The sequence below is a fragment of the Macaca mulatta genome, chromosome 2, assembly GCF_049350105.2.
Source record: "Macaca mulatta isolate MMU2019108-1 chromosome 2, T2T-MMU8v2.0, whole genome shotgun sequence".
NCBI lineage: Eukaryota > Metazoa > Chordata > Mammalia > Primates > Cercopithecidae > Macaca > Macaca mulatta.
In genome coordinates, this window is record NC_133407.1 from 175259807 (window position 1) to 175273814 (window position 14008).

Here is a 14008-nt window from a genome sequence, read left to right on the forward strand (position 1 = left end):
CAGAATCTCCTCTTCACACTTAAGAAACGTGAAGCAAAGAAGTGAAGTGACTATGGTTAGAAAGCCGGGGGCAGGATGTTGTTAGAGCCTAGATGCTTCCTGGATCCCAAGCATATAGGGGTTTTTGCAGGATTCCACCCAAAGGGGGCTTTATTACCACATTGCTCTGTTGGCCTAGTTATGCAGTCCTGTTAATTCCGGAGAACTTTTTTTCTGTTTAATAGCAGTAGATGAGCTTTGGTACATATAGTACTTTTCATCTAAGAAGTATAATAAGTGAGTAAGAATGGGACTGCCAACAACCCTGCAGGAGATGTAAGCAACAGAACACATTTCATCCGTTAGAATTCCTAATAGTAGCATATTATGGGGGTGGTGGAGAAAGAAGCATTGTAATAAACCACTCCATCTCAGAGATGCCCAAGGAACAGCAGATGGGGGCTAAAGTACCCCATAAGAACAGCAGGACCTGTTGAGTGAGCATAATGAGATGGGTTTGGGAATATAAATCTGGAGAGAGGAGCTGAGGTGGAGAACACACTCGGAGAGAAGAAATAATTGTGTCATGTTTAGGAGCCACATGATGTGAGAGAATAAGCAGGAAAAAGCAAGAGAGTGTTCTTTAGAAGCAACACAGCCAAGAAGCTCTTTAGTGACTACACATGGCTACAGATTTGAAAGGTGCTTACTGTTGGTAGGGTGTTCAGTACAATCTTCCTTTTTTCCCTCTTCTTAGGAAATAATCAAGTCAGTATTGCTTATTAGAGATTTAGGATAAGCAAATACTTGTAGGAATTCAAAGAGATCCAGAGTTCCAAGTGCAGCTTGCAAAGGGGGAAAATAAAGACCCCATGCACACAGGAGGCAGAAGATGGTGGTCACAGACAGTGAGGTCACTTTCAGATAGGAGCTGCTGTTGCTTTGTACCACTAAGTCCACTGCAGAGGTGCCATCTTACTTTGCACCCAAGCTCTATCTTTAATCCAGGGCAGACTTGGTGAGCTCTCTGAGAGTTGTTGCCTCACTCACTCTTTGGGTATCCTCCTTTCTCAGGAAGGAACTGGCAATTAGGTTGCAGGAGGCAGCGGAAGCCATGGGGGTGGCCAATGCCAGAAATGCCTCCTTGGAGAGAGCCAGACACCGGCTGCAGCTGGAGCTCGGGGACGCCCTGTCTGACCTCGGGAAGGTCCGCTCTGCAGCAGCCAGGCTGGACCAGAAGCAGCTGCAGTCTGGCAAGGCCCTTGCGGACTGGAAGCAGAAGCATGAGGAGTCGCAGACGTTGCTGGATGCCTCTCGGAAGGAAATCCAGGCTCTCAGTACAGAGCTCCTCAAGCTCAAGCACGCCTACAAGGAGAGCATCGTGGGCCAGGAGACACTCAGGAGGGAGAACAAGAACCTCCAAGGTACACCAAGCTGGGCTCGGAGCCAAAGCCGGAGTGGGTAGCTCAGGGAGAGCCCTGGCTACAGGCAAAGCTGTCTTCAGCATTTTCACGTTCCCATCATGTTTTAACTTTTCAATTTTTATACTTCTGTTTGACCGTTTTTTTTTTTTTAATTTTAGATGCTATTTGTATGAAATTAATTCTAAAAGGAAGACTAGTTTCCTGCCTTTAACTTCAGTTCTCCTCTGTAAAGGAAGCCACTGATGAGAATTTCTTGATATCCACAACCTTACCAAGATTTTCCATGTGTGCTATACTCAAGGGTGTATTTTTTACCCGAACTACATTTTGTTCTACACGTTTTATTTTTTCATATATGAATATATTTCCCGATTTAATGAATATTTCTATAGCCCATACTACGTACCAGGCACTGTTTAACTATTTATTGTTAAATTTTCAGAATAGTCTAGTGTTAAGTTTTCTCATATGTAAAATGAAGGTTATATAGGTCATAAGTTGAGTAACTTGTTCAAATTCACATTTGATAAGTCGCAGATCTGGGATTTGAGCCCAGCCATGGCTCCAGCATATACGCACTTAACTACTGAGCTGTGCAACCTTCCCACGTACCTTGTGGCTCTTTGCATGCCTGTACATGGAGACCTACCACAAGCCTGTTAATAGCTACATAGTGTTTTGTAATAAAGATGGCTATCATTTAACTATACTTTATAATTTTAGATCCAATTATTCACAAATATGAATAATCCTACATTATACATCCCTATACATGTATTTATGCACATGTAAAAATATTTCAGTAGAATGGATCCCTGGAAAAGAAATTGCTGGGTTAATGAAATGAATTTTTAAATTTTGATTTACTGCCAAACAGCCCTTCAAAGAGGCTGCCAACTTATCCCAGCACCAACAGCAATGTGCATGAAAACCCTGAGATGCCCTGGAAGCAAGTTCATTACTGTTGGAGGCGTAAATGAAGCTTACTTTCTGTTGACCTACATAGTCTATGATCAAGGCACTAGCTGGGGACATGAGGGGTGCTAAAACAGTGGTTAGAAAACTTTAGCTACGTCCAAACCAGCTGGAGGGTTTGTTAAAGCACAGATGGCTGGGGCCCACCCCCAGAGTTTCTGACTCAGTAGGTCTGAAGGATTTGTATTTCTGACAGTTTTCCAGGTGAGGCCGGTGCTGCTGATCTGGGCACCACCTTTGGACTGGGGGGGTGGGGTTTGAATATTGAGTGAGCTTTTTCCAAAGCTCTCCAGGTGATTCTAAGGTGCAGTCAGAGTTGAGAACCTCTTCCCTGATTTTCTTCTTGATAACCCATCTTTAAGAGAGAGCTTATCAGAGAAGAATTTATTATGCAATGAAAATTTCCGTCTAACATATTTGTCTTTGTAACTTCTAAAAATTCTCATCATATCACATCACAGCCCAGATCTCAGAACCAGAGGAGCAGGTGACTTATTGAGCTCCTTCCACCACCTCTGAACTTGGTAATTCTCTGAGCTACTTGGCCCTATACCACACCTCTTAGGTACTAAAGGCAGAACAATATCAGGTGGAAGAGGTTTTTGACTTCTGGATGTCCTATTCTGTTTGTCAAAGGCTAATGTTCATGAAAGGCTAGGAAACAACACTGAAGTGCTTGAGCTAAAGCCACTTGGGCCCCTTCTGATTCTCTGGCCTATCTGGAGCCACGCCTTGGATGCTGGCAGATAGTGATCCAGCTTCTACTTTAAGTTCCTGTCTCGGTGTCGAGTGGTGACTGAAACAATGGCAGCCACTAGTGTTGATAGCTAAGCACTTACACTGGAAGGGTAGGGACTCCAGGTCTGTGTTCCTCCAGGTAGAACCTGGAATGGCTCTAATGAGCAGGACTGCCATGCAAAGTTGCAAAGGTTGTCTAGTGTACAATATTCTGAAGCACCATCCTCACCATTTGTTGTAGACAATTTTCAGATGGCAAAAGACTATATGAAAAAATGAATGCCTTTAAAATTTCTAGGTCCCATATGGGCTAGGTCATCAAGTTACCAAGGGTGGCATGAGGCCACTGTTCCAGTGGGCTGGAACAGTCTGTTGTGCCTGGTATCATTGGTTTGAGACTGAGCCCTTTCACTAACTTTGTTTTTCTTACCTCTCTCTCCAGAAGAGATTTCTAATCTGACAAACCAGGTTAGAGAAGGGACCAAGAACTTAACTGAAATGGAAAAGGTCAAGAAACTAATTGAACAGGAGAAGACAGAAGTCCAGGTGACTCTGGAAGAAACAGAGGTATTATCACCAGGGAGAAAAGAAAGTTTTCACTGTGACAAGGCAGAAGATTTGCATTCTAGCAATAACAACAGCACCAACAAAAGGACATGTATTCAAATGTTTATTTACTATATGCTAGGCACTCTGCCAAATGCATAATTTTAATATAATCACTGTAGCAAACTACTGTCCCCATTTTATAAAAGAGGAAATTGAGACTCAGAGAGCAGGATACAAACAGTGAATGCAAATCTCCTGATTGTAGTAAAAACAGGAACTATGTCTATCTCGTTCGCCAGTTATCCCCAGTGCCCAGACCCTCACTACTCAACATGTGGCCCATGGACATCACTTGGAAGGCTGTTAAAAATTCAGAATCTCAGCCCTCTGCCCATCTCTGTTGAATCAGGATTCTGCATTTTAACAAGATCCCTTGGTGGTTCATATGCACATTAATATTTGAGAAGCACTGGCCTAGAACATTGCCTGGCGTGTAGTAGAGGCTCAGTAAATATTTGTCAAATGTTGAATGAATAAATATTCTCATAGCTGTCCCCTCTTTAAAGAGTCAGTCACAAAAACTTTTCAATTTTTTTTCCCCAAAAACTTTTGGTAGTTTTGGAAATAAGATTCAAAGCAATGCTGTCAAACAGTGGTTTCTGAAAGCTCATCTTTGTGCAGATTGACAGGAAGGTTTTCAGTGTTATGGGTTCACAGTTCAGGAAAAGTCTCTGACTTTATCTCTGAGTGTGCATTAGCAATTGAAAGGACCTCTAAGAAGATGTTTTGCCAAAGAAGGTAAACTAACGAGGAGGAAGTCACCCTATCATGATTATTAGGTGGTTAAGAAGCCCTGTGTAGCCTCTTCTCAGAGCTGAACTTCGTCTTCCTGACTCAACCTTTGAGCAAGTACTCAGACACATTAAAATACAGCCCTACCCTCCCACCAGTAGAAAATGAAAAAAGATTTTTGAAAGATGTGGCAGTCAGTGTTAGGTAGGGGCCTTTTGGAAGGTATGGTGATGGAAAACAAGACCCCAAAGGACCGCTCTGTGCCAAGCATTGTCTGTTACATTTACCTCACCATTATGATTCCAGAAGAAACTTGCCAAGCAAATGTTTCCATATTACCCTCCGTATAGAGTTGTCAGGCAGCAGCTCTTGCCCTGTTATGCATACACGTTTCCTGAGGCTATCTAACTTTATACAGACTCCTTTTGGTTGGCAGTGTGGTGCCCTCTAGCACAGCTGGTCCTTATACAGCTGGTGAACTTTGTTTTGTTTACTTGTTCCCTTTGGTTCTCTGGCCATCCTGGCAAGGGACTTTTTGAAGCCACCACCTTAACTAAAAGAAGTAAATTTTATGATAGAAATTTCAAGCACTATGACAAGTCAATGAAAAATACAACTGGCACTGGCAATTTTTGTCCTGTATAACATAGAGGCATCTTTGTATATTCAGTTGATCAGCACATGGGTCAAGGGTGAGAATGACAGGAAGGCCAGAGTGCTCAAACCATTTAGTACCACTAGATGGCAATGCGTTCTATTCGCATTTTCTCAACTGTCATCAGCCACCTCCATAAATACTTCATCAACTTGGACATGTATTTGTAGCATTGCATTATTTATTTTCCTGGGTGAGCCTTTATGAGAAACTGTATCAGATTGTTTTAAAGCCATGAAACTCAAATTATCCCAGGTCGTCTTCCCTAAAGATTCACTTTCTCAGTGCATTTTAGAGGGTTAGAGGTGACAGTCTCCTCTTGAAGGAACTACACTATTCCCTCTGAGGAAACTATTATCCAAGCATTTGTTTTTGAGTGTGCGTTAGCAATTTTATTTTCTTTTATATTGAAGGTAGTATCAAGAGAACATCAAGGGAGGTCTTATTAAAATTCCCATCATCTTTTTATTTTTATTTTAAAATTGCAACTCAGTTTTACTTTTTTACTTTTGGTCGTATCTGCTAAGCACTCCTCAAAAGAGGCTATAAAAAAATTACTTCTGCCTTTAGGACTGCCTGTAGCTAACTGACCACAAAATTGCATCACCCCTTATGCCCTTATATCATTGGTATTCTGCAAGTGCTTTTTGGGTTTCTTCTTTTATATACATTTTTAGCTTCAGGACAGGCTTTAAAGATTTAGCCAAACCTATGCTTTTAGAATTGAATTGCCTTTATAACATCCCTGCAAATAATTGCCTTAACTATATTTGAATACACAAAGGGGCAGGGAATCTTCCTGCCTATCAAAGCAATTCATTTGCAGTAGTGGTACCAATTATGGTTATAATGGCTCACGCTGAGTGTTACGTGTCAGATACATCCTAAATTCCTTTATTTGCTCTTCACATGACAATATTTGGACACTACCATGTTGTTTGTTCTCTGAATGCATCCAACTTTTCCTCTATTCCCTCGTGATGTCCAGAATTTAATAGAAGATTCCAGGTAGGAGTTATCACCTTCCTTGTTCTAGCTCTGATACTTTTTAAAATTTATCCCATAGTTGGAATATGTTAGAAAAAGTCAAGAGTAATACATTAAAAAGCTTAAATATAGCCACAGACAAGACTCAAATTTTCTATTTTAAAATAGGCTTTAAAATTCTAGTTCTGGAGCTACAGCTGAAAGACCTAAGAATGTCAAATCTATAAGTGAAATGACAAATGAAAGCAGTTGCTTGTCTCACTGTGTTGCAGTCTCTAGGGACCTGACTTGAACCTATATCTTTCCCAATAACTCTAAGAGAGCTACATTAGCGACATATGTTTTGGGAAAAAAATAAAATTTTTGTCTAAAAGTGGACTTCATTTAATGCTTTTTATCTATGTATTCCAGGGAGCCTTGGAACGTAATGAAAGCAAGATTCTTCGTTTCCAGCTTGAACTCTTGAAAGCTAAAGCAGAACTTGAAAGAAAGCTTTCAGAGAAAGATGAAGAATTAGAAAATTTTAGGTATTTAAGATGATTTTGATATGTAACAATTATGTATTTCTGAATCCTTGACTAAACAGAGCTCATTATGTCCAGTTGCTTTTATGGCCCCTGTTGGAGTATTACCAAAGAAACTTAGTGTAACTGTATATTAGTATCTTTTATATACAATATTTATAATCATGTATAGATATTCCTTTATACACAATTAGATATCCCTTTATACACAATTGTATATAGATATTCCTTTATATCAATAGTGGTGAGAGCTCACCGCTATTGATATAAAGGAATATCTATATATAATTATTGCTGGATTTTATAATTTTCTTATATTTGAGGAGCTTCTGCTGTCATATGAGACTCAAGATAACACCAAATAAATGATTATATGTATAAGGACTCTGCATACTGTCTGCATGTCCCTATAATGCCACTTTCTTGGGCATTGAGAAATTGACTGAAAATGCTGAGCCATGGAGAAAAAAATTAAAAATTCAATGCTGTACTTTCAGACCAGAGTGAAGTTTTCCCATACCCCCTGCTTGTACCTGTAGCCATTTGTTTGAAGAGGAGCAGAAGCCAAGAGCTAAGCTGCTTATTGAATCTTTGTTAAAGCAGCTAAGTCTTAATAGTCAGGAAACTGAATTAGACAGGACTCATGGGTTGCAGAATTTTTTCTTAGCTTTGTCATAACAAGCTGATGACTTTAGACATTCCACTTCTTAGCTTCTCAGTGAAGTGAGGGGATAAAAGCAGCCCCTACATGTCACAGAAGGTGGTGAGGAAGATCAGTAGTCTGATGTTGGCAAAGCACTTCACACGCTGTAGATCAAAGGCACAATTATAAACACATGGAATTAACGATGATTATATTATCTAATCTGTTCCCTTAAGTCAATGCCATATGTTAGCAAGAAAAATCATTTGAGCCTGAGATTCAATTGGCAACTTACTTTCAATGTATTTGTTAAACCATTTTTTTTTTAAGAAAAAGAAAAAAAAAAACCCTGTTAACATGTTCAATTGAACTGACCTCTTTCCTGTAGCCCATTTTTAGACAAAACTCTCAAGGGGGTCAATTTTTTAATGAGGATGTCAAGCCAAATTTGGCCCTCTATGTGCTTTGAGTTATCTTTGCTCTCACTCACTGGCACTTTCTTCTATAGGACTGACTGTGGCGAGGAATTCTGATCTACTTAAGAGGTTCTGAGTCAGTGTCTAAAAGAATTTTTTTGATGAAGGGCAAAAACCTTGGGCCTTGATATTTGCCCTACTTCTTTCCACCAGGAATAAAAATGAATGTCTCCTTGTGCAGATTTTAAAAAAGCAACGAATAACACTGATTTAAGCAACAAATAACACTGATTTCAAGTAATATCAGACCTGTGCCTATAAATAAACCCAGCTGAGGAGAAATGAATCCTCAGAGAGCCTGTGTCTCGTCAGGTACATCTGAATGTCGTAGAGCAGTTCACCAATTGTAAGAATCTTAGTGTGAAAAAAAGCCAGAGATCCAAAGAGCTAGGGCTGGAAGAAGAAAGAACTGAAGAATAGGCATAAGCCATGAGGAGCTGAGAAAAGAAGGGGTGGGCTGGAAGCAGGGGGACGAGCTATTCATAAATTTTAGTTAATGATTCATAATAACTATAATAGGAATATCCAGAAAGAAAAGATGAGCTTATTTTACAAAATATCACAAATACCAGCCCAGACCCTTTCTACTCGGAGCATAGATTGTACCAAAATGCCTTGGTTTAATCCGATAGTTTGACTTTGGGGCTAGCAGGGCATCTTAAGGAAACTGAATAGAATGCCAGGAAAAACAAAATAAGCCAAGTACAAGATTCCAAGCAATCAAGGATAAGCCAGGGAAGTTATAGAACAAGGAAAATATTGCCTGAGGGCAAGATCAGGTTCCAGGTCATATGCCCATATAACCCATCATTAACTCCACAGAAACAGAAGGTTCCCAGGAAGACAGGACCTGGTGAGTAAGTTAAAGGGACCAAAAAGCAAGAGAAAGTGACCCACAGGCAAAGGAAAACCTTCATAGTGCAGCAAACTGGGTAACTCATTCAACTCATGCTCTGCTGCCAAGCCATGTCTTCCACTCTGGTGAGGCCTGATTCTGAATGAGCCCAGCCTGGATGCCTGTTGATGGTGAAAAGTACAAACAGCTGGTATGTGTGTGATATGTTTCACTTGTTCAACAGATATTGGAGTGCTTAATGTTCACCAGACACTGCCTCATATTCTAGTCAGGCCTTCATAGACACTTTTGGATGATAGGGTATTCTATTTATTTCTATAATAAATAAATAATGTTATAGTTGGCATAGGCTGAGGTAGGGAGGTGATGGTGCAGTCACTGATGGAAGGAGAAGAAGAGCTGGTAGCTGGCTTTGATCTTCCCATCTTATTAGACAGAGGAAACGAGGCCAGCTTGAAGGCCTACTGCATGGCCCAAGACTGAGCTGACAACAGGTTGGTCAGGTGCATCCTGCATCTTCAGGTAATTCTCTGATTGGAGGAAATGTTGAAACATGAGAGTCATCATACTGGTCCACAGCCATGGTCTTTCTGAGCTGTATTCTGTTCTCCCAGACACACCCAGAGAGGTGTTTTTGGGAATGAGGTACTGAAATCCTTATTCTATCATACTGCATTTGTTTGTTTTGGTTAATCACTGATTGAAAGGCTAAGCAAGCTTTTTCTCTAAAGGGTCAGATGTTAAATATTTTCTGCTTTGCTAGCTACACGTTTGCCACAGAGATGTGGCAGTTACTTAACACTGTAGTTGTAGGTTGAAAACAGCCATAGACAATAGGAAATAAATGGGCATGGTGGGATTTTGGCCCACAGCCCATAGTTTTCCCACCCCTAGTCTAGAGCCCCAGGTACATAGTAATGTTGCTTCTGTAAAGTCCACTCCTCTGATCTCAGTCATGTCAAACTTTGCCACGTGGTCTTAATTTATATATACATCTGACTTGGTTTCTTTTATTGTCTGAGTGAATCTCTGCCAGAATATGCTCAAATCTTTTCCCACTTCTAAGTAAAATATTTTCGAATGTCTTTGAAAATTAGAATCTCAAACTCAGACATGGTAGCAAAATAACTTGTTAATTATTTTAAAGCTGGCTCATATGTATTTGGATTAAGAAAAAAATCCCTTATTTCTCTGACATAGATTAGAAATATCTTAAGGGAAATAAATGACCTATTGCATTGTCAATGATTTAAATGCTGAACTAATGATTTAAAATCATTAGCTCTTCAAAGTTCTATCATCTTGATTTTTCTTTGCATTTGGTCTTTTAAATTGTGTTTCACATTTTAGGAAAAAGAAGGTACTTCTTCCTATATTGCCCTTGGTCTTGGATGCATCGTTTTTCTTAAAGAATGTACTTGAGGGAGTTTTCATTTTAAAGATTTCTTGACTCTGTATGAAATGTGTTGATTGTTTAGCAGCCATTCTCCAGGACTGTATTATACCCATGTCTCTTAAAGCATCTCACTTTTTACTTGTCTGCAGGCACTCATGAAGTTTCATAAACAACTGTGGGAAAAGTGTAGTTTAAAACATGCAGTTTGCCTGCTTAAGTAGAATGTATTTCTGTACAGAGGATTTTGACACCAGGCTAGGGATGCTTCAGTGTTCCTGTGTAAGGAGTGTCAACTGTGGCAAAAATGCGAGTTTCCCAGTGTAGGACAGATAAGTGTTTGACAGCTTTTGGTGATGTGGAGTGTGAGCATCCCTGTCCTGGTTTACTACAGGTGTCAACACAAAATGCACAGATGGGTGGCTTCAGCAGCAGAAATGTATTTCCTTACCGCTCTGGAGACTAAAGGTTCAAGATCAAAGTGTTGGCAGGTTTGGTTTCTCCCAATGCCCCTCCTTGGCTTGCAGATGGTCACATTTTCACTGCATCCTCATCTGTTCTTTCCTCTGTGCACATGCATCCCTGTGTCTCTTCTTCTTCTTATAAGGACACTAACTAGTCCCATTGGATTAGGGACCCATCCTAACAGCCTCATTTAATCTTAATTACATCTTTAAAGGCCCTATCTCCAAATATAGTCATATTCTGAAGTCTTGGGGGTAAAGCAAGAACATATGAATTTTGTGGGGGACATAATGCAGTCCCTAAAAGTCCATATTAACTTTACCTACTGAGATCCCTATAGGATTCTGATCTGGAAGCTGAACAAAAGCCCAGAGCCTAAGGACAGGCAGAGGACAGGTGCTCACATTGGACTCTGGAGTCAGACAGAGTTATTTTCTATACATTTCCATAATTGCTTCTAAGGCCTCCCTCACCAATGGGCAGAATGGAGGTCATGAAAAGCAGCACCTCCACCTGTCAACCAATTTCAAGCTCTGACCCCTCTCTTCCCCCTGTAGGTCGTATGCCGTTTTTTCTTTTTTTGAGACAAGAGTCTTGCTTTGTTGCCCAGGCTGGAGTGCAGCGGTGTGAACTTGACTCACTGCAACCTCTGTCTTCTGGGTTCAAGTGATTCTCCTGCCTCATCTGGGACTACAGATGCATTCTGCCACGCCCAGCTAATGTTTGTATTTTTAGTAGAGATGGGATTTCACCATGTTGGCCAGGCTGGTCTCGAATTCCTGACCTCAGGTGATCTGCCCACCTCAGCCTTGCAAAGTGCTGGGATTACAGGTATGAGCCACTGTGCCCGGCCTGTATGCTTTCTTGATCGACCTCACAGAGGTTAGGACACTGACTTGATGACAATTCAACATGGAATCGAATTCTGATCTAATCTAATTTGTGTAGATAGGTTCTATGAGAAAGAAGAATAGAAAGGCTTTTGCCTTCTCTGTTCTCTATTATCTGTCCAGCACCAGGTCCCTGTTTTCTGAATTGAGCTTAACAGGGCATATGTCTATTATAGTAGTTAAACTGTCCTAACAATCACCAAATCTTGGTGACTTAAAACAATTAGAAGTTTATTTTTGCCTATGTTTGAGGCCATTGTGAGGTAGGATGAAGAGTGGGTCAATAACATTCAAAGTCATTGAAAGACCCAAGTTCTTTCCATCTTGTGATTCCATGATCTTCTGTATGTGGCCATCAAGTTTGGCAGAAAGGGGGAGGGGAGAGTGCAGGAACTCACAAGTGAACATTTCTATGGGCCAGCCCTGGAATGGTAAACTTCATTACTGCCCACAGTGCATTTACCAGAATCTAGTCACATGGTCCCAAACTAACTACAAACAGTTTGGGAAATAAAAATTCCCATGGATTCTCTCAATTTTTCATTTTTTTATGGCCTTCCTAAACACATAGCTATTGTTTTCTGTCACTTTGCAAATACGTTTTTAGTTCTAGTTTTTGTTCTTAGGAGGGAATTTAAAGTGTTAAAGTAATTCAGTATCACACAATTGGTTTTGTCAGCCAATCCTTGGGTGTATTCTCAAACTCCTAGAGAAAGATAACCATTTTATTCTAGGAGAGTTGTGTCTCCAGGCTACTGTAGCAGTATTGCTGCATCTCAGGAATTGTTCCAACCTGAGTGGCTTTTTCCTGCCTTGTTCAGATATTTTTCACCATTGAAAGTAGTTGAAATATTATGGCTGCTGAAAGAGCATCCTTCCTTCATCCTTAGCCACCACAGGAAACCCAGGTGCTTGCCCTAGATCATCCTTTATGGGATATCAGATGAGACTAAAGCTGCCTCACAGGAACCTTGAAAAGCTTCTTGTATTTTCTTGGATTCTTCAGGGAAGTTGGTCTGGAAACCTTACTTAGTCCATTATGGTGGATATATACTCACTAACCTAACTTCTCATTCTCTCTGTTTTTAAAATAAAAGCCCTTAGACTCATTTTGTTAGTTACTTAATATTTTTCTTGGATTTTAGTTTATTTTTTCTATTTCTTGTACTGTTTTAAACATAGCAGGTGAATTTGATTAATTTGGATGTATCATTTCCCCCACTCCAACTGTTATTTCAAATTAGGAGGAAACAGCAGTGTACCATTGACTCCATGCAGTCTAGTCTGGATTCTGAAGCTAAGAGCAGAATTGAGGCTACCCGGCTGAAGAAGAAGATGGAAGAGGACCTCAATGAGATGGAACTCCAGCTTAGCTGTGCCAACCGGCAGGTGTCAGAGGCAACCAAATCCATGGGCCAGCTTCAGATTCAAATCAAGGTATTTTAAAACTGTAAGATGGGGTAGGGAGGGGTGGAAAATGTTTCTGCTTATGGAAGTAAACTAAGCAACAGATTGTTGTGTTCAGCAATAAAGATGAGGACAACAAATACAATCTTTCCAGAGTGAAGGAGCATGCTTATGTCTAAATACGTAGAACTATGGTCAGAGCATGCATACATAGGTGCATAGTCTATGTTGAACTCAGAGGGATCTGTACTCCAGGCCCATCTTTTCTCTCACAGGACCTTCAGATGCAGCTGGATGACAGCACACAACTGAACAGTGATCTGAAGGAGCAGGTGGCTGTGGCTGAGCGGCGCAACTCTCTTCTTCAGTCTGAACTAGAGGATCTAAGGTCCTTGCAAGAGCAGACAGAGCGTGGCCGCAGGCTGTCAGAAGAAGAGCTCCTGGAAGCAACAGAAAGAATCAATCTTTTCTATACCCAGGTGGGGCCCATATACTCTCCGTATTAGCTGGGTCAGTTGGTTGAAGGCAGTGGTTCCCACACTTGGACCATGCAGTTGCAGCCTTGGACCATGCACAATCGCCCTGTTAAGTCTTGGATATGCCTGTGAAGCACAGGGACAGGCTGTGCAGCAGAGCCACAGTCATACTCTTCATTTATTCCCAAGTATGTTATTTCCTTCAGGCTGCCATAACAAAGTACCACAAACAGTGTGGCGTAAAGCAATGGAAGTTTATTTTCTCGCATTCCTGGAGGTTGAAAACCTGCAATCAAAGTGTCAGCTGGGCCATGCTCCCTCTGAAACCTGTAGGGAAATGCTTCCTTGCCCCTTCCTAGCTTCTGGTGGCTTACTGGCAATCTTTGCCATTCCTTGGCTTATGGATGCATCACTCCAACCTTCTGCATTCACATAGTGTTCTCCCTGTGTCTTCACAGCATCTTCCCCCTGTGAGGGTCTGTTGCTGTCCAAATTGCTACTTTTTATAGGGGTACCAGTCATATTTGATTAAGTTCTACCCTAATGACCTCATTTTAACTCGTTTACCCCGCTGCTTCCCTTTTTTCTAGTTTCCTTTTAAACAAAATAAGACCGTATTTCCAAATAAGGTCACGTTCTGATAAATTGGGGGTTAGGACTTCAACATATCTTTGTGTGTGTGTGTGTGTGTGTGACAAAATTCAACCCATAACAATAAGCCTTATGCCAGAAGAATGGATTGTCAGGGCATCCACAGCCAGGATGCTGGGGAGGGAGGG

General features: G+C 40.9%; 1 protein-coding gene across 1 annotated transcript in view; it reads left to right on the top strand.

Moving 5' to 3' along the window:
* Positions 1-14008, top strand: part of MYH15 (myosin heavy chain 15) — a 129576-nt gene that overhangs the window by 98022 nt on the left and 17546 nt on the right. Inside the window, exons 29-33 of the mRNA XM_077994122.1 lie at positions 1054-1403; positions 3559-3683; positions 6511-6626; positions 12591-12783; positions 13029-13232. Coding sequence (XP_077850248.1) covers positions 1054-1403; positions 3559-3683; positions 6511-6626; positions 12591-12783; positions 13029-13232 — 988 coding nt within the window. The remainder of the gene's footprint in view (positions 1-1053; positions 1404-3558; positions 3684-6510; positions 6627-12590; positions 12784-13028; positions 13233-14008) is intronic.